At 31.7% G+C, this 23349-nt stretch overlaps 3 protein-coding genes across 4 annotated transcripts in view; 2 read left to right on the forward strand and 1 right to left on the reverse strand.

The window, feature by feature from the left end:
- Nucleotides 1–521: 521 nt before the first annotated feature.
- On the reverse strand, nt 522–5293 carry LOC136970283 (uncharacterized). The gene is made up of 7 exons (XM_067264703.1): nt 5185–5293; nt 4835–4927; nt 2353–2434; nt 2191–2273; nt 1955–2065; nt 1835–1882; nt 522–847 (listed from the first exon to the last, which is right to left on the reverse strand). The coding sequence occupies exons 2-7, from the start codon at nt 4910–4912 to the stop codon at nt 755–757; spliced, it is 495 nt and encodes a 164-aa protein (XP_067120804.1). The 5' UTR covers nt 4913–4927; nt 5185–5293; the 3' UTR covers nt 522–754.
- A 1692-nt stretch (nt 5294–6985) lies between these two features.
- Nucleotides 6986–8872, forward strand: LOC136970284 (uncharacterized). Its single transcript, XM_067264704.1, has 4 exons — nt 6986–7096; nt 7183–7353; nt 7419–7625; nt 8784–8872. Exons 1-4 carry the CDS (start codon nt 7058–7060, stop codon nt 8850–8852), a joined length of 486 nt encoding a protein of 161 aa, XP_067120805.1. The 5' UTR covers nt 6986–7057; the 3' UTR covers nt 8853–8872.
- Nucleotides 8873–9789: 917 nt separating this feature from the next.
- Prp5 (pre-mRNA processing factor 5) overlaps nt 9790–23349 on the forward strand; it is a 64643-nt gene continuing 51083 nt past the window's right edge. The window contains exon 1 of one of the 2 annotated variants that reach the window (XM_067264602.1): nt 9790–9963. In XM_067264602.1, coding sequence (XP_067120703.1) covers nt 9947–9963 — 17 coding nt within the window. In that variant the 5' untranslated portion in view covers nt 9790–9946. The remainder of the gene's footprint in view (nt 9964–23349) is intronic. The other variant, XM_067264601.1, reaches the window with a different exon arrangement.

Genomic DNA, 23349 nt, shown 5'->3' on the forward strand with positions numbered 1-23349 from the left:
GATGTTATATGTTTTTTCTCAAAGCAAGAATTGGCATTTAGAGGAAATAGGGAATTTATTGAATCTAATAAGAAAGTTCAATATAATTACCTCTGTTATTTATTAAGTACGTCAGATAATCTAATAAAAATAAATTTAAAGAAGTATACGGTTTTTACTGGCTTTTCGAACAAACGAATACGAACGGGCCCTTACGCGCAATTAATTGATTGCCCCTGTAAGTCGGCTTCTTACAGAAACACAGCTTTCCTATCATCAAATGTCACGGCACGCCACTATACTGTATGTAAATTAACGTCAATCCACTTTCTAAAGTGAACGAATATAAATACAAGGGGGTAGACTTATATGAATTTTAGTCGGCAGGAGCGCGCGGAGATTATTCGTAACTATACGTGATATATAAATTTAGAAAGATAATTTACGAATTATTATTACGTTATAAATTTTGTTCTAGAATTGATTCTCTTTATTATTTATAATTTTTGTATCTTACTCGAAGGGATGTAAACAAATGTAAAAATGGTTTATAGGATAATAATTTTATTATAAATTTCATAAGAACTTTATAAGAGGAGATATTATTACATCTACGTAACTTTTATGTTTACGGTATTCATTGTAACATATGGACAGTAATAAAATATACATTAATTTAAATAAATCTTAAAAAGTCGGTATCACACTATAACTTTATACACATGAATATTTAATAATAAAGTTACACAGTTATATAAGATTTTTACTTTATTCTTTATATTACTGTAGGAATTTTAGGTTTTTCATCTAATGTAAACTCCACTTTTAACTTCTGATAATAAGTTTTCACAATAACGAAACAGTAAGTCTAAAAAATGAGATTGATTTTAAATTAATTCAGTAAAAAATAACAATAAATTTGAACTATTCAATTCTACAATTATACAGGGTGGCCCAAAAGGACGCTTGTAAAGACTAAGCTGTCGTCTTATTCAAATGTGTTGTTATTAAAATCTTTGATAGCTTACTTGAGCGATTTACTGGAATAACTGACTTTTGAATCACCTGGCAAATAAATTTATTTAATTAAATTTTATAGGGTATGAATATTTTATAATAGAATAAATATATTTCAATTAAGATAGAGGTAACAGTAACACTTTCAAGCCTACTTAGAGTCGGGTCTATACGTAATTTTAACAAGTTGCAGTTTAAGGCCTCATGATACAAGGCTACAGTAAAGGCCTTATTCTTTAAAATTTATTATTTGGTGAGAGAAAAGGTCTATATGCTACATTAATTGCCCTAGTCTGTCGTATTTCTTACATGATTTTTCTATGGATTATTTAAAATAAAAATACAAAATAACTTTGTTTAATATTTTATAATTATATTTATATTATATTCCAGGCTGAGAGAGGTAAGATAAGGCCTAGATAAATCATAAAAGTAGATTATTCAATACTTATCTATTATTTATATCACTTTCTTTGAATTTTTGTGGACCCTTCTGTATCCGTTGCCAAGGCCAAATGATCCTGTTGTTCTCTCTATTTTTGAGTCTGCATATAAATGTATACAGAATGAAATGTGGAGGGTCAACAGGGCTTTCTATATGTTATCGATTATCTGAGTTTTGGGCCAGCAAAATAAGGCGATATAGGGCGGTCCAAAACTCAGACAACCGTATTTCTTTAATCGTTTTAGTGTTTTCAATAAAAAAAAAAAGGATCTCATTTCGGACAATTTTCGCAAATTATTGAATTGTAGTCGCTACAAACCAACGTTTGGGCCACCCTGCTTATAAAGTTATGTATTTTGATATCGTTCAAAGTGTAAGAAATAAGACACTTACATGTAAAGAAATCATGGCAACCATTATCATCAATGAGATAAAGTGAATCTAGAAAAAAATAATAAAATATTTAAAGAAACTATAAAGATGTAATCACATGAATAGTGAAGTTCTACTTACAGGATGCAAAATTTCAAAAACGGTAGCCAAAAACAAAATTAAAGAACCATATTGTATTGTAATTAAAATAATCATGCATACCATCCATGGTATCAACATCAACCGAATTTCCTAAAATAAAAAATACGTTAAAAACAATTTAATATCTTAATATTTAAGGAAGAACATGTCAACCAGTAGCTCGCGGACTTCCATTCTAGATTAAAGATACAGATTTAACATGTAAAAACTCCAACCTTTCTAACAGCATGCAATAAAGTTATACTGCAAAGGAGTAATGCCAAAAAAATAGCTATTCCCGAAAGAGAAATTTCTTTATCTAGAATAAAAATTTATTTAAATTTTCTTTATAAATTTTACGAAAGGTCAATGTATAAATTAAAATTATATTTACTTACATACAATATGTCCACTTGGACCATAAAGCACATAGTAACTTAATTTAGTTCCTATATAAACCGTGCCCAATAAAGATATTATCTAGGAAAATAAATAATTAATTTGATTTTTATATTAATAAATTTGCATATTCTGGAATTTTTCTATACTTAATTATATATAATTTACTTAGAATAATAGCAAAAATAACAAAAGAAATTAAAAGGAACCAGAAGGGCCCTTTATTATAGCTGCAATAATAGCGCTCTCATATGGGGACCAGCAGAACCTTTTATTGTAATCGTAACAAAAAAAAGGTATAAACAATCGGTTTTTAACACAGGATAACCTTCGGGGCCCTTTATATATATTCAGCGCCGGATCCAATAGGTGCGAGGCCCGATTGAATTTTTTTTGCGGGGCCCCTCAAACTTTAAATAACAAAATTAATTAACTGTTAATTTACATATTGAAATATGTTGTTTTATTTTTAATAATAATATACCTAGATATTTATTTTTGTAAAAATGTACTATTTTTAAATATATAAATTTTGACGTGATGCGGGAGCCCCTTCAAGCGCGGGGCCCGATTGGCACCAATCGCTCCAATCGCCTAAAATCCGGCCCTGTATATATTCAATAATAGCAAAGAATCGGTTCCTAACATAAAGGGCCCTGCTAGTCTTTGTGTTAGGAGCTGAATTGAACATTCAATAAATTTCTTAATTGGTATACTTTGATGTGTTAGATAACATCTGATAGCCAATAATTTATTTAAACTTTAAATTAATTATTATATAACAGGAAATTTGCAACATCTTTACAAACTTGTAGTGTTATTTGAATAAAAGGAAATCTACTACATTAATTACTTGTAGTATGTGCAGTACGACCTTGAAACTACCGATTTAGCCGGAGTTTGTTAATTTTTATATTTTTTTGGTGTACATTTGAGGTGTATTTTTACTTACAAAACATCCTGCGATATATTATCTTGTAAAAGGTTAAAAATAAACTTATACAGTTGTACTTATAAGGTGTGAGCAGGACCTAGAACATCGATTCAGCTAAAATTTTGTAAGTAAAAATATACCTGAAATGTGCAAAAATTTACATAAATCTCAGCTAAATTTATGACCTCAAGGTCTTGCTCATTGCACATTTCCCCCGGTCCTTTTTGCCCTGAGGGCACTAAGATAACCCTTTTTCTACACATTGTAAATCTGGTCAGGACCTTAATGGAGGATCAGATGGTGAGGGGATGTGTTATTCAATATCCAGATGCCCCCTGAAAGAAACCTTGCACATATATATACAGTCTAACTCGTTTATAACGTCATCCATGGGTCCGGAAACTTTTTGACGTTATAACCGAGTGTGGTTATCTGCGAGGTCATAATTTCAGTCTCATAAAAAGTACCAAGTGTGTTTAAGAATCTATTATAAACTCCATTCTAATTTAACATCGTATGTATTACCGTAAAATTATTTCTTAATGGTAATACAGTATACTGTATCTATTATGATAGTAATAATTTATTAACCCTCATAATATCGTATGTATAAAAATGCAAACTGCATGTTTAAATAAACTTTATTTATGTTATTATGTCTAAGTTTACATCGATGTAATTAAAAATGTCAAAAATTACCTTTCATGAGAAATTTCTATTTGTCTTAAGTTTCAATAATGGCGGAACTTCCGGTTTTGAGAATAATGTTGAATCGAAAGGCAACAAAAGGTTAAATTAATGTGGGCCAATTAAAAGTAATTCAATTATTTTTTTTATAAACTATTTGATATAATATGTTATATTAAAAATGATAGAATATTTAACAATTTAGCATAAAGTAATTTAAAAATGAGTAATAACCGATCGTCACTTCGTTTAAAAGTGGCGAATTTCAACCCACCCAAGTCAGGTGGAGAGAGCACCACCCACAGTCGTTCTAGGAAGTGGACTCTGACCCTAGTTTTTCTTTCTTAAATAAAATTTGTAATCTAATTTTGTAAATTTGGGAGTGCTTCAAATATGACGTTAAAACAAGGTTTTATGTCGTTACAAGCGGGATTTTTAATATTATCTAGTATAGTAAAATCGTGGGACCGATAAAAATTTGACGTTATATTAGGGTTGTCGTTACATCCGATGACGTTATAAACGAGTTTGACTTGTGTGTGTGTGTGCAGGGTTTCTTTAATATAATATATATATATATATATATATATATATATATATATAATATCGTAATAAATAGCGATATCTTCAAGAAAAATAACTAAATTTTAAAAGAGAAGAGAATAAAGCAGAGTTCATTAACCTATATCACGCACGATGCATAATGCTACACAATATTTTTAATTATTTTATTTTATTGAAATGTAAAATAAAAAATTAACCTATTTAAACTTTCTATGGATCGTTAACTATCATCACTAGTGCTAGAATTAATGTGTACATGTATAATTATTTCTACATAAAAGTAAACTCATACTAACCGTTGTATAAACTCCCGATGCGAAAGAAGCATCTTGATTGTTAGAAAAACAGAAACACTTGTTTGCACGGCAGTCCATATCGAAGAATTCCTCCTAAAAATGTAGAAAATTCAAATTACTTGCGACTTTTCTTATCTCCTATTGCACCATATGTAGCAACATACAAGAAATCTGACATATGAAACAATATTGCGAAATCCACATTTAACACCAAGTTATGGTGTTAAATGTGTTTGAAGCGTAATTTGAACTATAAAACATTAGAATTAGGGGTTTTATTTATTAAAAAAGTGTTAATTAAGTTATTTAAAATGTTAATTATTTTATATGTGACAATATTACATACTTACGCTTACGTGTTAGTTCAGAAATCGTTAGGTCATACAGCAACAGAAACTGGTTTTGCAGGAGGAAACAAACATGGCCTCTTGCTTTTTTTTATTGTTTGAAAATAGGTTACTCCACCCGTAAATTATATCTACTACCATTTAGATTCGTTAAATTTTATTTAATTATTTATAAAAATTTAAAAACAAAGACTGTTCTTCACGAATACAATACTTTTTTATTATTTTTAAATGCACCCCGTGGCGCCAATAAGCCCTTTCTTCCATACCAAACGGGCGAGAGACGTGGTTTCAGATAAAAATTTCTGAAACATCGACCCAGCTTCGAATACTAACAATTGCAATTAATTTGCGAAAAAGTAATTAAAAAATTAAAATCGCCTCTCATTCGGTGAATTTTAACTAATCCGCTTTTTTGTCCGTTATGACGTCACTGTTTGTACGACGTACAAAGCGACCTCCAACTTGGGATCGGAACGTTCATTGGATGATTTATGTCACGTGAAATTTCAAACGTCATCAATGTAAGTGTAAGCATTTTACCTATATGAATTTATGATGTGAATTATAATGGGCATGGATGGGTGTACGCAGAAAATACTCCGTGGTGGGCAAAGCTTGAAGACAAATACAGTAATTAAATCAATAAATTTTTATTTAATTATTTAATTTTGGGGTTTTTTTTTGCACAATTACAATATAGAATACTGTATTGCATCAATACAAAAAGACAGATAAAGCGTCCCAAGGTTGGGGGTGTATCTCAATCAGTTTAAGATTACAATTTGTGGATTTTTTTTACTCGATAGAAGACAAGTGCCCTGTTTGCACCTTCTGCGGAAGCCCATAATAATGAGACAAGATGGCCTACCAGTGGTCGGTGAACAAGACCACTTAACACTGATAGTTTCTCGCGGGTTGCGTTTGAACAACAGGTTGGTCAAGGAGTTTTTTTGACATTTTAGTTAATGAAGGACTAAATGAAGATATATATATTTTTTCGTTATTAACATTCACACTTTTTCATAAAACTCATCCCTACCCTAAAAATTAAACTTTTTGTCATTTTATAGTAATTAAGCATATAAAAACTTTTTATAATAAAATCTAATAACAGATGACACCACACACATTTTTATTTTTGTTTAATAGTACTGTATAAAAGTTTTTTTTAAAAAAAATAAGAATTCATAAAAGCCGGGAAAGTTGCTAAATTTTTTTTTAATGTGTGACAAGTTTATTTTCTTATTTTGCTCTTTTATTAGTATTATTATTATTATTGTTACTTCTCACGTTTAAAGCTTATGAAACGAGAGACTAAAAATCGTAAATAATTTCCTGTTTAGGACTTTTATTCAAGGTCTAAAAGGGCCTTTATTCAAGCTAGAGTTCAGCCAGGCCCGCAATGATGAGGGACGGGGCCCGACATATACGGGACATGACTATTTCATGGAGTTGTTCCACGGGAATTGTCATTTCAATGGGGTTGTTTTTGGGGGTGGTCCGGGATTCAGAACATGCTCGAAACTGGTTTAATCAAAAGTAGCCAACCAATAATATTTTTTATTACTCTAAAAATCGAAACAAGATAACAGGAATTATTAATAATAATAATAATAAGCAAATGCAAAACTAAAATTAATTTCGTTTTGGTTTAATGAAAAGAAAGTTAATCATTTCGTTAAAAGTAGATTAAAATACTAGATATAATCTTTTAAAATTCAGAAATATATTTAATTTTTGATGCTCTTTATTAATATAATTATTGCGTATTAATTATATAATAATCATTAATTATTTTCAAGCAAATACTTTTTGAATTAGGGCATATGTGACAAACAGTAGCATCAAAATTAAGGTTGTGAATACATCGAGAATGACATCATGCAATACAGGAAATATTTGGGTATATCATGTAAGTAAGACAATCATTATTGAATTTTCTTATTGTTTAATAGTTATTTTATTGTTCTAAATTTCATAAATTCAATACTTTCTTAGCCAAATGATATCATGGAATGTTTAACGTCTTTGACAAACAAGGAGTCAGCTATAGATGTCGAATTTATAGAAATATCTGTTGCTGATTTCTCACCAGGATGGGTTGAGTATTGCGATGTATTTACAGGAAAATGTTTATATAGAATAGAAATGACCCGTAGAAATTATGAGGTATTACTATCCGTAACATTTTAAGCACTTTTATTATGAGAAATAAAGAGAAAAATTCATCTTAGGTACGGGATGGCAAAGAAGCTTCAGGAAGTGATTACGAAAATCCGCCTGTTGAAATTATAGACAGCCATTCGACATATATAATACCCCGTGAAAATAATTCACCAATTCCATTTTGGACTTCTTGTTGGTGGTTTCTGAGAGAAATCTTTGGTTTATCTTTCAGTTGTGATTTTCTTTCCTCTGAAGACACTAATTGGGATTTAATGGTATGTATGGTTTGGAGGTTATTTAAGTGTAGAGAATTTTAAAATTTTGTTTTTTGTTGAATAATGGCGGTAATATTTCCTATTTTATTCACTATTCTCGAGTGTACAGACTCTAAAATTGTTTCTTTTATTTTAATGATTGTTCTTCCTGCAATATATAGCACAGGACCAACGAGAGAGATGGAAAACCGGGGCTATAACCCTGGGAGTCGGGTCTATTGAGAAGCCTAGGCCAGAATATGCATGCGTACCAGTGACCGAGTAGATAAAACCAATAAACACTGATAGCTCGCTAACTCGTTGTTCAGGTACGGGTTCGGGCCTGACCATATTGAAGTTTTCTTCACATGTCTAACACCTTAATAAAGTCAGTTCCCTACTTTCATGAAAGTATTCCCAGAGCACATGTCTCGTTGCCAGATCGCCCACGTTTTGCGTTGCTGTATCTCATCATTACATTATACTTCAGTTAATAATAAATATATTAATAATAAAACTTAATACTTCACGTCAGAGGATAGAAGGTCTGGAAAAAAACCAACTTCGATAATTTCTGTCTACAATTCTGTGCAAGATGAATAATAATGTCTAAAGTGAAAACGATATATGCTTATTTAATGTGTTTAGTTGTTGAACGAGATTTCATTTCATTTTTCTTTCTTTCTGCCCTGTATGCACTAAGAGTGCTTTTACAGCGTCCGTCGTGTTTTTTTTTCAGGTTCACAATGTGGCATCTGGGTGACCAGGCATATCCGGGACGTATTACTCACAAAAACGTCTCGGGATTGCTTGCTCGGATTCAATTCTGAGTTCCCAGAGCGGCAGGCTGGCGCCTTAACCATCTCTGTATACGACCATCGCAAGACGAAGTTTTAAAAAGACTAAGCTCATTGAATTAATTCGATAAATATTCTGGAATTAAATATGTAATTCTACGATATTGAATATTAAAGATAATTTTCGTGCTACAGTGAGAAAGCGGAATTTGAATCTTGCTGAGTTTTTCAAAAACTTTCAGGTTTTGACTTTTCATTCATATTGGTGATTACAATAAGAACCAATACAAAAAATACACATTTCATAAAATATGTTTCGAAATTGCTAATCGATTAATTATTTTTTCTGTATCTAAAATATAATTTGTTCCCTTCTTTTTAGAATTTGCGAAGACTCATGCTTCAAGAACATTTAAAAACCTTGAAAAGCTATTATATTAAAAATAGTTGAACAAGAAATAAGTTTCTAATCTTTTCATGAAATTCCCAAATTTGTTTCTGTATTCTTAAATTTTGAATAAAGAATCTAAACGTAATTCATAGTTTAATTAATTTTACTCTTTATGGCCTTACCGCTCTGAGGAGAACGGCAAGGCCTTAAATACGGGATCTAATCCGAATTCGCAATCCAGAAATTTTTTATGGGCGATCGGGTCTCGTTCCTTACAATTCGGCCACTTTCAAATTCATAATTGACATGGAAAAAGGCTCTGTTATGGCCCAAAGAGCGGAAACAATAAAAAGAAAGACCCGTAATTATTGAACTATTGAACACTAACAACTGATCGTGGGTCAACCCCTGGCTAACGGGCTGGCCAAAGTTTTCTGTGTTTTCTTTACATTTGTAACACTTAAATAAGGGTTAATTTACCATAGGAAGTTCTATCTACTTCGGCATGTACTGTTGCCGTATACAAACAAACAAACATCGCTACTATTAATACAGAGGCTGGATGGCCGAGGGGTGAAGGTGGCAGCCAACCGCTCTGGAGACCCTGGCTTGAATCCGAACTGAGTCGAAATACTCCCAGGAGTTTTTCGGGGGTGGTCCATCTAGATATGTCGGGTCCCGTCCTTTGCCACCAGGCCGCCCCATTGTGGACCTGACTAAACCCATAAGGGCTTGCTGAAAGAGGCCCTTTTAGTGCCCACGGGGTGGAAAGAGTTAAAAAAAAGTATACAGGATGGAAAAAGCTACTATTAATACTAAAATATTTATTGTAAAAAGCACATAATTATTTATATATATATATATATATATATATATACTTTTAATTTTTTATAAAAGTTTAATAATAATATAATAAAACTGTAAACATTTTATTAAAATTTTATAAAAATGCTAAATTTATATTTTTAAAAAATAATTTAACGTATAGAATATTCTAGATGGCTCTGTGCTGAATTAAAAATGGCAGCCATAAGGGATAAGACTTGATAGTAACGTCTTTAATTTTTCAAAGAAAAAATTCAAATTTCTTGTCATTTTAGATATTTAACTATTACATTGTAATTATTTGAGTGTTTTTAAGGGGATCAACGTCCATGGCAAGAGATTCTCGGTTAGTATTCTTATATATTTCCACTTATGTTTATCACTATCTAAAACAAAGAATGAATGTATCTTATATAAAATACATTGTTTTAAATTGATTTTATATTATAAAACTCGCTAAATCATTCATCAATATCTTTGAAAAATAATATTGTGATGGAAGATTTTGGTTCTTAAAACATCAAGCATGTTTTAAGAATCAAATCAACAGTATACAAAGCATTCAACTTGTAATATTGTAAAAAAGTTGGTTTCATACAGAAAAACATGCTGACAGCCAAAACTTTTATTTAAAATGTGATGATTTTTGACAATTTTGATGGGAATCTATGGCGCACGTGATGCTACGAATGAGACATTTGGGATCTTCTCAGAGCTGTAGACCATGCCCGTATGAGTAAAAGAGTCAAAAGAATTCGATTTGATTCTGCAAGATATAGCCTCCCTCCTCGAAATCAACCTATCTGGTATGGATTGATTCAATGAATGAGACAGTTGTATAATGTAGCTTTAAATACACAGGAAGCTAGTACATCTCTTATCACTATTTCTCCCAATGCTTGTGTGGTATGGTTGCATCTAACTTTATCTATATATAATGGGATCTCTTATTGGAGCTGTAGATTGTGTGGAGGTTAGGCAGTATACTGATACATTTTAAAAAACTGACCTTTGGAGGTGAATATCTCACAAAGGGTCTCATGTACAGGTATGGTTCCTTTCAGTTTTTTGCTCGTATAGGTATGCTCTACAGCCCCAATAAGATCCCAAACATCTCAATCATTAAATTGAGCCATACTGGATAGGTTGATTTTGGGGAGGGAAGCTATATCTCACAGAGTCACATGTAGACCATTGATTATATAGGAATCTACAATTCTTTGCAAGTGCGAAACTCCTCATTCAGAGCTTGAATCTTACCTCTGGTATCTTGAAAATGTTCAAAAATGCAGTAAAATTTAAGAGTAAAAGATTCCAGAATTATTTCTCGAAACAATGATCGTGTGTTTAATAAGACTGATTATGGTGGCCATGTCCTATGAAGGATTTGCACCATTGGTTCTTTTGACTTTTTTTTTACTTCTATATTTATGGTCTACAGCTCTGATAAAAGTCCCAACTGCCTCATTCAGAACTGCATTTGTACCTTCTCCAGTGCTGGGTATCCAACTTTTTTCTGAGAACTGCTGTTTTAGTTGTAAAAGATAAGTCTGGAGGCAGGTAGAAAAGATTAAAATTTTTTTTATTTCTGAGTAACAAAAGACATAAATAAATGTGAAATTTGCAATTTACTATACTACTATACTATTATAGAAGTAGTATAGCATTGCTTTCTTTCTAAATTTTGTTCTTAAAAAAGAAATATGTGATAGTAATTTGCAAAACACATAAGAATTATTTGGTGCCAACTCATATAAAAAATGCTATAAATAAAAACTGATAGGACTATTTATCGACACTGCACTGTTTGGGTGCCATTTCTTTAGATTATTTCCATTGTGGAATATAACATTGGATGATAGAAGTATACAAAACATGTCGTGTGACTACCTCAAAATGTCACTCACCTCAGCCATGTGGCATCTCTGACTTATTTCCAGAGTACTTTTTGGACTCTGAAGAGACTGCAGACTGCAGCTTGATAAACATTGTACACTAGACCCACGGTAATCCGATAAACGTTTTGCAAGGTGGTGTCGGATGATTGAATTTGTCGGACTATAGAGAACTGCCACCGATCCCTTGTAGTCTGGAACTTTTTGAAAAGGAGTGTCTAGTAATCCAACAAATTACATACTTATAAAACTGGTAAGATCAAATCTATATGTGCTACATAATATACTATATGGGACTTAATGAATTAAACAACACAATAGATAGCATAGGGTTTATTATAAAATTAACGTCATTAATGCACTTGCAAAAAAATAATAACTAAACATATTGATGTCAATTAACTTCATACAACATATGTAAGTATTTCCAAGGTACATGCTATGTATGATCTTAATTTGAAAATGGATAAACAAATAAATTTATGGTGCAAATATTCATCAATTTTCTTTTGTTTTACATTGGCTAAACGTGAGAGTAAGGCCTTGTCTCTCAATCTCCTCTGGAGTAAAAGTTTGTTGTACGATGCATCATTCTCTTCAGCCCATTGCATACCAAGCTCAAATCCGTTAATCGCATCTTTAGCTGACACTTGTGGAGTAGTTGCAATGACTTTGTCATTATCTTGATTTATTATTGGAATAGAAACTTGATTGACAATCTCCTCATCAGAATTTGATGGAACACACTTTCTTCTTCATCCATTCCACGATACCAGATTTCCAAATTTTCCGAACTAATCTGCATTTTGGTAGCAACTTGCTCTATGACTTCCGAAGTAACTCTGATTTGAGGAGCGGTGCCGGGAGTGGTGACAATTTCTGGCCATAAGTTTTTCCTGTGATGATGTAATGGCTGATGAGGGCAATGCATTCCAAGATTGACAAAGGGAGAAAACCAAGTCTTTCATGTTTAATTCTTTTAATGTTTTTTCTATAGGTTGGTCTTTTGATACAGCCGTCAGCAGCAGTTTTTTCTTGTAGTGCTGCTTGACAAACTGAATGATATGCTGATCCATTGGTTGGATCAGTGCAGTGCAGTTCAGTGGAAGAAACATTGCAGTGATACATTTATTCTCTGTAGTTAGGACAGACTTCTTCAGACAAATGACAGGGAGCATTATCAAGAAGCAGTAATGCCTTTTGAGGTAGATTATGATCTTTCAACCATTTCCTAACTTCTGGCACAAAGCATTCATCAAACCACTTTTTTAAAAGGTCTTTTGTCCATAATAGTGTACAGGTAAATCAATGTTTTTGAATGTTCATGGATTCTTTGATTTTCCAATGACCATCATCTTTAGTCTGTGCGTGCCCAAAGCATTAGCACAATGTAATATGGTTACATGTTCTTTGCTCACCTTATGTCCAGGTACAGATTTCTCATTATGTGAAACAAACATTTTGATAGGTATTACATGCCAAAAAAGCCTCAGCTCATCTGCATTGTATACCTGTGAAGGACAAAGATCTAAATCTTTCACCTTTTGTAAAAATCTGAATTTAAATGGCTCTATGTAGGATGCATCATTAGAGTTTTTTTCTCCTGTTACAGTCATCAAATGTATTCCATGATGACTTTTGAAGTGTTCCAACCATCCCTTGCTAGCTACAAAGTTGTCTTTTTTTGTTATCTCCTTGTAAAAAAACTTTTCTTTCATGGCCAATATGAGCCCAGAATAGGCAAAAAACCTGTTTCTTTTTATGTACAAAGCTTCTTCAACTTGTACAAAGCTGATCAGGAGACTTGAACAACAAATAATCCCGTCATTCCTTACCAACATCCTCCTCTACAGGAGGTATGTAGATGACATCCTTATCATATGGAAGGCAGAACCAGACATAAATGGGTTTATCAATGCAATGAATACCAACGGGTATGGGCTAAGCGTTAAATTGGAACAAAAAAGCAACATCTTCGCACATTTCCTTGACTTGGACATTCAAATAAGGGATAATAAAATCACGCATAAAGTATTTTACAAACAATGCCATGTACCTCTGTTCATCCCAGCTTCCTCTGAGGATCCATATTCGTATAAGATAGCGGCTTTTAGGGCACTAATTAAGCGCGCGTTCACGCACAACTCGAAGTATGAAGACACAGTGGTCGAGCTAGGCCGTATCCAGGAAGTGGCATCTCAACACGGTTATGATAGGAAAATAGTGTACAACATGGCACGCAAGTACGCACGGGGAAATACTCCTAACAACCTACAAGCCGGGGTAAGATCCGCAGATATTAGTGCAAGAAAAATAGTTGAGTACAACCACCATTTAGATGCGATATACAGAGAAATCGCATCCAGCACTCGAAATAAAATAACTTACAGGAGACCGCGGTCAGTATACAGCTTACTGCGAAATGGGAAGGACAATTTGGACATGAAACACGCACCGGGCGTATATGAGGTTCCCCTGTGGGATGACAGATTCAATAGAAGTCTGGTGTACGTGGGTTCGACCAAACGCTCCCTCCATCAGCGACTCCGAGAGCACAGGTACGACATTGCCAACAATAAACTATCTACCACACTGGCAACGTATGCCACACAGCAGGGAATCACTGCCGACCTCCAAAACGCCCGTATAATCAGAATGTCACAACACACGGACCAACTCAGAACGCTGGAGACCCTAGAGATATATAAAGCGGGTTTGCACAACACGTGCATCAACTACAAGGATGCAATCAACATATCGCAAGCCTGGAAATTTTGCTATGAGGGAAGTCCACACCCACAAATAACTTAATATTGCATTAATTTGTTTTAAATTTAAAGAGCGGCGAACGTAAATAGTACGCAGGCGTAGATAATAGATAATAGCTCGTGCATAATGTTCCATTTTTATCTTCCAATTTCTTTGATTTCAAAAATTGGAATAGAACTCGCTTTGGTTTCTTGGTTCCATTCACGGGCATTTGAAACTACCTTTGTGCTGTGCCTGATGAAGACCCCGAAGGGGTTGAAAACGTTAGCAGTTGTATAAAAACACTGGATTGTCAAGGTTTTTCGTGGAAGAAAGAATTTAGCTTCTTCAACCTCTGGATTTTCAGCTTTCTTGAGTGTTTGCCTCTTGCCTGGCCCACAGTTAGTGGTTGACATGAACTTTTGAATGTTCTCACGGTTCTTTTTAATATCATAAATTGTGGAACGTCCTATGCCATCTTTACTTGCCAAGCTACTAAAAGATTCATTACGATTTAGGCAGTCCAGAATCTCACTTTTTTCTTTAATTGTTAATGTTTTGTGCTTCCACTTTTGGGATTTGTGAAGCCATTGCGACACACACAGATATACGTTGTACGATGCGACAGCAATATATGAATGCCTGCGATCACAGAGTGTCCTTTGGTGTTATTGCCACTATCATATCAATACATTTAAGTAAAAAATAATAAAAAACCATGGCTGGAGTTATTTACATTTAATAAATTTACAAAAATATAAATACGACTTTTTTACAAAGGTAAAACCTTGCTTTAGTCCGTTTTTTTGCCATTCACACCATCAGCATTTACATTTTTTGGTGGAGGCAGTAGCCTCAAAAGGAAGGTCACCTCCAAAACTTTGTGAATTTTTATGGATTGCTGATGGTGTGAACGGCAAAAAGATAGACTAAAGTAAGGTTTTACCTTTGTAAAAAAGTCGTATTTATATTTTTGTAAATTTATAAAATGTTTAAGCATTCATTGACGAAGATTTGCTGTAATAAATGTGCTTTGTATGTACTGTCGGATTATAGCGGGTGCCAGATTAGACGGGCCGAATTACTGCGGGTCTACTATATTTGTTACGTTTCCAGTAATACCATAGCATTTTATAACAGAACTCACTGATTTAAGATTTGATAATGACTATTTATTTTTCAACATGAATTCCCACAAAAAACAACAAATAAATTGTCAAATTACTTTAAAATTCAGATTAAATTCTTATAATCCTAAATAAATAAATAAATATAGATTTGTTATCTAAATTTACAAATATGTGTGTTTTATATAATGAATTGTTTTATTTTAAAATTTGAACTAAAGTTACGTAATAATATATTAATATATAAGACTTTTTCATTTGGAAATATTAATAAAATGTTTTATTTAAAACAGTAGATGTAATGTATGTTAGAGCAGTGATTCTGAAACTTTTTCTGTTCATGGGCTAGTATTTTTGTGAAATTAAATAAAAATAATTATAAAATGGACCAGCACTGTGTTACTGCACACAGATACAAAGTTCAGTTGGTCATAGACAAAGAGTATCAGCATCAAGTTAGTCCCGGAACTTTCTTTTTAATTTTTTTTATGAATTGTTTGTTAGTGTTAATAGTCTGTTAAAATAATAAAAAGGTGTTAATGCTCTGTTTCCACTTTATCATTAAATAATATACAGATTAATTTTGGTACTTTCATAATATGAAAGCATCAAGTAACATTGTAAAGAAATTCATTAGTAAGATAAAACAAGAGGAGTGAAGTTTAGAGTGAACGAAATGAACCTACATAGGTATTGTACAACAGAGTTGCGTTACATAGCCTTTTCTCTTGTAAGTTAAACATTATATCATTTGTGTACCTATTAAATAATAATATTAATATTAATTAATTAAAATAATATATGCAATACCTTTATTAAATAATACAAGATTAAAATGAAGAATAGGATTCATTAGAGAAAAACACATACACATATTAAAAATTTAACATTTTCCTATTCTAAATATTTTCTTTTTTTAAAGAGTAATTTTCTAGGAAAGTGTTAAGGCTGCTACACAAGTCATTTGATAATTTATCTGTTGTTTTTTGTGGAGTTAAAGTTGAAAAATAAATCATTATTATCAAATCTTAAGTTGGTGGGTTTTCTTGTAGAATGTTATGGTATTAATGGAAACGTAACAAATGCTATAGTAGTACCTTTGCAACTGTTTTTGAAAGAATGTCATCAAAATTGGGGATAATTTTTGCTGCATCCAATATGAAAATCTCCTTTAAGTATTTGTCAGCTGGTAATCTTTGGTATTTTCACTTTATGTATTTTATTTTAAAAAAGTCTGTTTACAAAGGTATGTAGTAGCAAAAATATAAAATATCCTCTGTGTAGACTTTGTAAGATTTTTAAAATTCTCTCATGGCAGAGATTTATAAAAATTTAACAAACTTTTTTCTTTAAATAGGTTTTTATAAAAATCATTATGGCAATATCTATTAATTCTAGTTGACTTTTCGAAAATTTGTATGTTTTGAACAATTTCAAATGTAGATGATAAAACAAGTCTGGGAAAACAAGCTATGTGGGTTGGATTAATAGTCTTCAGGGTTGTATTTGGCCTGTGAGTCCAGGTTGAAGATCCCTGCTCTAGTGCAAGGTGTACACAAATGATAATTTTATATTTGATAATTTATTTTATTACATCTATTTTATACTTTCAGTCATTTTGTACTCATTACACTAATACAGTATACTGTGGAACAGTGATCCCAAAATACACTATAAAGTTATGACCTCAAGTCAGATCACCAATTCTTATTTAATTGCATATACATTACACACATTTTCATAAACATTATTCCTTTGCTTGAAAGAATCATTAAAAATATAGACAATATTTGATTGAAGAAGATTGACAGTCAACAAAAATCAAAGGTTTAGTGAATTTGTATATGTTTATTAACAATGTTATTCTAATATATGATAAAAATAAATTATTAAAACAGTTGTAAGAAAGAGGAAATATTTGTATGTTGCAGAATTTTTTAAATATGGATCTCCATATAAATAGATAAATGCTGTAAACATGGATAGCATCCTCAAAAACCTAATTATCCATGCAAAAAACACATGGTTAAGAGCTATGAGTACACTAGACAGCAGAAGTGGTAGAAGTTACTTTTAGGTCATCTCTATATATATTTAAACAAGTTAACTAAAAATTATTTTTACTACAAAATACAGAAGAGTTAATTGTCTTTACAGTTTTACTCTAAATTTTCATTACATATGTTCTATTAAATTCAATAATACATACTTATATTTTAAATTAAATAATTTCAAATAAGTTTAAATAGTAGTAATGTAAGGAAGACTAATGCAACATACTTGCAAAATCTGTACAGTACAGATATACGAGTCTTATGTAATTAAAATACGCAGATAAAAAATAATAACAGATTCAAAAATTATTTTTTTTTTTATAGTTAAAGATATGTTATGTGATATAAATACACTCTACTACCATTACAATGCTCTTTTTGAAACAGGAAGTGCAACTGCTTACAACGTGTGTAAATACCATTATTTCTATTATTTCTTATGATGTCTTCAAGTTAAAAATTAAGCAATGTAAGACTTTTTAAAATCCTATTTTCATTAACCAATAAACAAACTTGAGTTGTCCATTTGCATGCATTTTAAGCTTTATGCTTGTCTTCAGTTTCTAATAACCAGTTTGATGCTCTATATTGGATTTTGGCTATTCTCTTTCTATTACTTGATGTACAGGTATCTTTTGCTTTATGTGGGATTTGATTAACATACAAAATTAATTGTCGTGATCCCTTTATATATGCGGCAGAAGTTTTAATTAACATGGCTTTACTAGCTGTCTTTATTTAACATAGATACTGTATTTGATTAATGTGATTTTGATACACGCAGTAGCATTGAGGGATTAATTAACTGCATTAATTAAGGGATACTTGTATTATGGTATTGTAGAACCACAATGTACTTTAATCTATGTTGGGCTGTCTTCAAGTCAAAGTCAAATTGCAAAAGAAAAAGCCATTACTTCTGTTACCTGCATTAAAAAATGTATATGATGCTTATTACAACCATTGAGGGCTGTTATGGACAAAAACATGAAATTAATTGTTTAATTCAGCTTATGAATATATTAGCAGTAACACGTTAAGGATTAAGGAATTGTGCTTTTTTCCTCAAACATGAGTCAAAATGATCATACAGATTGTCTGTATTTATAACAAAGAATTGAGTTAGACAGAATGAATTGTGTTATTTTAACTACACAAATGCTTATTGATTAAATTCTAACTCTAAAGGCCTGTTTATAGTCCACAATGTTGTATTCTTCCCTTGTCCATTGATAATATTTCATACCATTATAACCTTTAAAGCATCAACAGTTACATTCTGCTAAGCAGTACTGGGGAGTCTGGTTTTTTTTCTGACCTTGACCCCAGAAGTGGTATTTTCAGCTTGCTGATACTGACAGCAACTCCTTAGTATTTATATACTGTATGGCAGTGGTTTCCAACCTTTTTGTACCTGCGCCCCCCTTAAAAAAAACTTGTTGCGTCCCCTTAATTTTTCTAACAATCTAATTTCATAAATACTCAACTGATATTATAATTTATTTAATGGGCTACAAAATAATATACAATATTATGTAAAAATATCATAAAAAAATAATTATTTATTATAAGAAATAATAATTTTAAATGTACTAAAAATAATGTACTATTATAACAGTTATGAAATTTACCTCAATATTAATTTAGAAGTTACCAAAGCGAAGTGTTTCATTCTATATATCAACGTGGTTATCACAAGCACTACTAATGAACTAATTCTGTTCATAGACAACAGAAAAAAAAACAGATGCTTCTGTTTACTGAAGTTTGGCGTGAGTAAGCACGAGAATACCCGGGATGTTCCGAGTGTTTGTCTTTTGTTTCCTCACCCCGCCAGCGCTCGGCTCCAAACGCGAAGGCGAGATGTTTTCGTTCCAGCAAGAGTATGGATAGATGTTTTAGCATTTGTACCCGAAAAATTTGCGGCGAGGATTGTGGATTACGTATACCTGTTTTGCTGATTCATTTTTTTGACACCTATTCAACTTTTTTGGTTTGTATTCGAAAATGATATTTTGGAAACAGCTGCATGCCCCCCTTGCAACAGTCTCGCGGCCCCCTAGGGGGGCGCGCCCCACAGGTTGGAAACCACTGCTGTATGGTATCCACCATTTCATTGCTGACATATAATTCATTAGGCTAATGCACTGACGGTCTATGATAAGTATAAGATTGTAGCTATAGTTTTTACTTTATTCAAAAGACAAAAAAAAATTACAAAAATTTACATGTTACAAATTATAATATATAGAAATAACACTGCTGAGTTCCAAAATTTTAGGTTCATACATACATAGAATTTCGTAAAGGGATTTTTACATTTTTAGGCTCATGAAGTGTCAAAATGTTGAAAAATGCAAAAAACCTGGATGTCAAAATTTGGCGGATTGCCATACTTTTCCTGTATTATATTTTATAACAGCAATTTCTAACCAGGGGTACATGCTTGATGATTTAGGGGGTATGCAAAAAAATAAAAATTAATAATGGTGGATATGGGCCTTCTGTAAGAATATTTGGATTTTGCATTGAGGCTTTTGGCAACTTCATGCTACTATAAGCTTTGTTTTAAATAAAAATATAATTATATTTTTTTTAATTATATTTATCTATGTCCTTCCTTCAATACTTTTCAATTTAAAAAAAAAAATAAATAAAACTTAGAAAAATGGACAGTTAAGGGAGTATGCAAGTCAAAAAAGGTTGGGAAACACTATTCTATAACAATTGGAAAAGTAAAAATACAGTTTGTTTCTTTTAACTTTGCTCAGAACCAGTGCAGCTGAAGAGGAGTCTAGGACCAAAAATGCATTCTGCATAATGACTATTTAAAGAATTTAATTTGTCCATCTCTGTAAAATACATTCCTATATGATAAGTTCTTAGTTTTTCAAATTATATAATTTAAGAAATACAGCAAAATGTTATCCTATCACACAAGTTGTGCAAATTAGATACAATAATGCATCTGTGTGACAAAATATAATACAGAAAAATCATTTATGAATTTCTGAATTATTAAACACTAGTTTTATAGTGTATTTCAAAGACACCTGGCAAGTTTTTCATCAACTAAATAAAGATACACTTCGAAATACACTATAAAACGAGTGTTTAATAATTCAGAAATATGGAGAAGGACACGGTTTCATAAAATACATTTATGAATTATTGTCTGCTAGGACCACTAACAGTGAGGAAGTTTTCCTGATACATTAGTAGCTTATCAGACATGTCTCAGAGGCATTTGGATGATTCATTGTGATAGAGGGTTGTTACTTTCTGCATTTTTGCATCTAAATTTTGGAATGAGTGTAATTAAGAAATACAGAGTCAGAGTTGGCAAATTTTTTTGCCAATGTTTACTCCTTAACTCTTTAATAATGACATTGACTGGTTTTGCTGCATGAATTTCCATTGTATCCTGTGGGATAAAGGCAATTTCATTTCCAAGTACATAGAAAGAAGAAATTTTCAGAGATAAAGAGTTAAACTGCTTTCACCGACTCTCCAGTTCTGTTACTAAGTACCATTGGCTTTACACTTCATCTTTCAACCATCAAATGGAATGTTTGGTTTGTGATCAAATTCAGCATTATTCCATTGGTTAAGAATTGTGAATTGTGTTGTGTGTTCTGCATTCAACAGAAGTTCTCAATTATCTCATGTTGTACAGATATAAAATGGAAAACATTCAAGCCATGGATGATAACTGTATAACAAATTCTGTAAAAAATCATCCAAATAAATGATTTGTAAATAGATCACACTAACTTCATTGCTTCAGCAATCAAAGTTGAGAAACACTAATATTTTTGGCTTCTGAGACATTCTTCAGTCAACATTTCAAATAAGATTCACAAACCATTAATATTTTTGAACATCAGTCATTCCATAGAATAAAATTACTTCCAAAATTTAAAGATATTTGAAATGAGGAAGCAAGAAACTTGCAGACTTCAAACTTTCAAATAGTTTATTCACCATTTTAAAGGATTATGATGTATGAAAAGCAGATGGTCAAAAGTGAAAGAAGGAAAATATAAAGATATCAACTTACGTTCAAAAAACAAGATGAAAATAAACAAATAAACACCAACGAAACCCGATAATATAAGTAACAACACACCCAACAGCTGTAAGTGAATGGGTTAATTTTAGTAGCGCCATCTCTTGCGCAAACCAATAATTAAATTTAGAATAAACTGGAAGAAAAGAATCGGCCCGAAGCGGGACTCGAACTCGCAACGCCTGCTTGCCGTGAGGACGCGTTGCCAGTTACGCTACCCAGACCTTCGTTCCGATCTCTTCCAGCATATATGAGTCATGACGGACGCATCCATGCCCATGGCCTGCAACCTCCACACAGGCGACTCAGTCGGCCAACAGAAGCCCCGACCAGGCAATGATAAACAAATAAACACCTTCCAGTTTATTCTAAATTTAATTATTGGTTTGCGCAAGAGATGGCGTTACTAAAATTAACTCGTTCACTTATGGCTGTTTGGTGTGTTGTTAAGATGAAAATACACAAGCAAATACCACACAATTGCAAATGATAAAATAAAAATAAAATAGAATGCATAGAGTGCAGCTTTAAAGTGAACAATATAGTTTACTCTTCAAACTGTATATAAGTAATATAGGATTGTGTTAAACTTAATTTTATATTTTATGATGATGACAGTGTTTTTAATTGCTACTATTAGTTTTATCTAAACACTGCAAACATATAGAAGTTTTAGGGGGGGTTTCACTCTCTTGTCCAATCTCCTGCTCCCTTTGATTACTTTCCCTATGGATTTGGTCCACTTATTCCCAATATAGACTATTCATAACAAAAATTTGATATCTATTGATTCTCAGTGCCAACTGTTTGTTTTTTTTTTTTTTTTTATGATAGAAAAAGTATTACAATGATTTTAAGCTATATATATATATATAGAATAGATATATATTTTATATTACAGTAAAACCTTGACTTAACAGACAAAATTTCCTGTTTATGTCATATATGAAAATTAACACCTTGTTAATTTTAAAATGCATTTTATACGGAATTAAATTAACAGTTTTTTCAAATCCAAGAGTATTTTTCATAAAGTGTATTTGTCAAAAAATGTTGTTTATTTATTCGAGTTAAGTCGAGTTACTGCTAACCAGGGTTAACTACTGAGCATTTGCATTGAGAAATGTTAAGTGATTTATTTCACATTGCCCTCTAGCATTTATACATTATATTACATATTAAATAAAATTGAAACTTTGTTTATTTTTGATAAACCATTGCAAACTAATTTCTTTTGCATAATTTCAGATTAAAATATCAATTTAAAATAATTATTTCAGATAGATATTTTATCCAATATTTATTTTTGTTGGCAATATGACATTAATTATGTTATTTCAACTAAGAAAAGAATAGATGTTCTGAATTGTATGCTTCTGTTGTTCAAAATATTTAAATTAAATCAGCACATACTTATCAATAAAGAAAAATATCACACATTTGGACATCTGCTTCTGCCACTTTTGTTTATGAACTTATGGTGGATCTCGAGGAAAGCTTGAAGAGACTTATGCTTGTTTGGGAAAGTGATTTAAGTTGAGCTAGTTGTTGATAGTTAAACTGGTTTCATGTTAAGTCAGTTTCATTTACATTACATATCTTAAGTTAACTTAAAAATTACAGCGTGAAAGGAGTATTGAAGAAATAGATTTGGTTGTTATTTATGTAGAATTAAAAAAATATAAATTAAAGTCAAAACTTGGCTTTGAACATCTCTCTTTTCAAACATTTTGGTTTACAAACAAGATTTTGAATGCCATATTTGCTCCGGGTCCATAAAATGACTTAATTGCCAAACAAACTATTCGGCGAGAGCCAGCCATAGATTAGAGAGAGACA

Source organism: Centruroides vittatus, unplaced genomic scaffold, assembly GCF_030686945.1.
Source record: "Centruroides vittatus isolate TY-2023 unplaced genomic scaffold, ASM3068694v2 contig_19, whole genome shotgun sequence".
Classification (NCBI taxonomy): Eukaryota; Metazoa; Arthropoda; class Arachnida; order Scorpiones; family Buthidae; genus Centruroides; species Centruroides vittatus.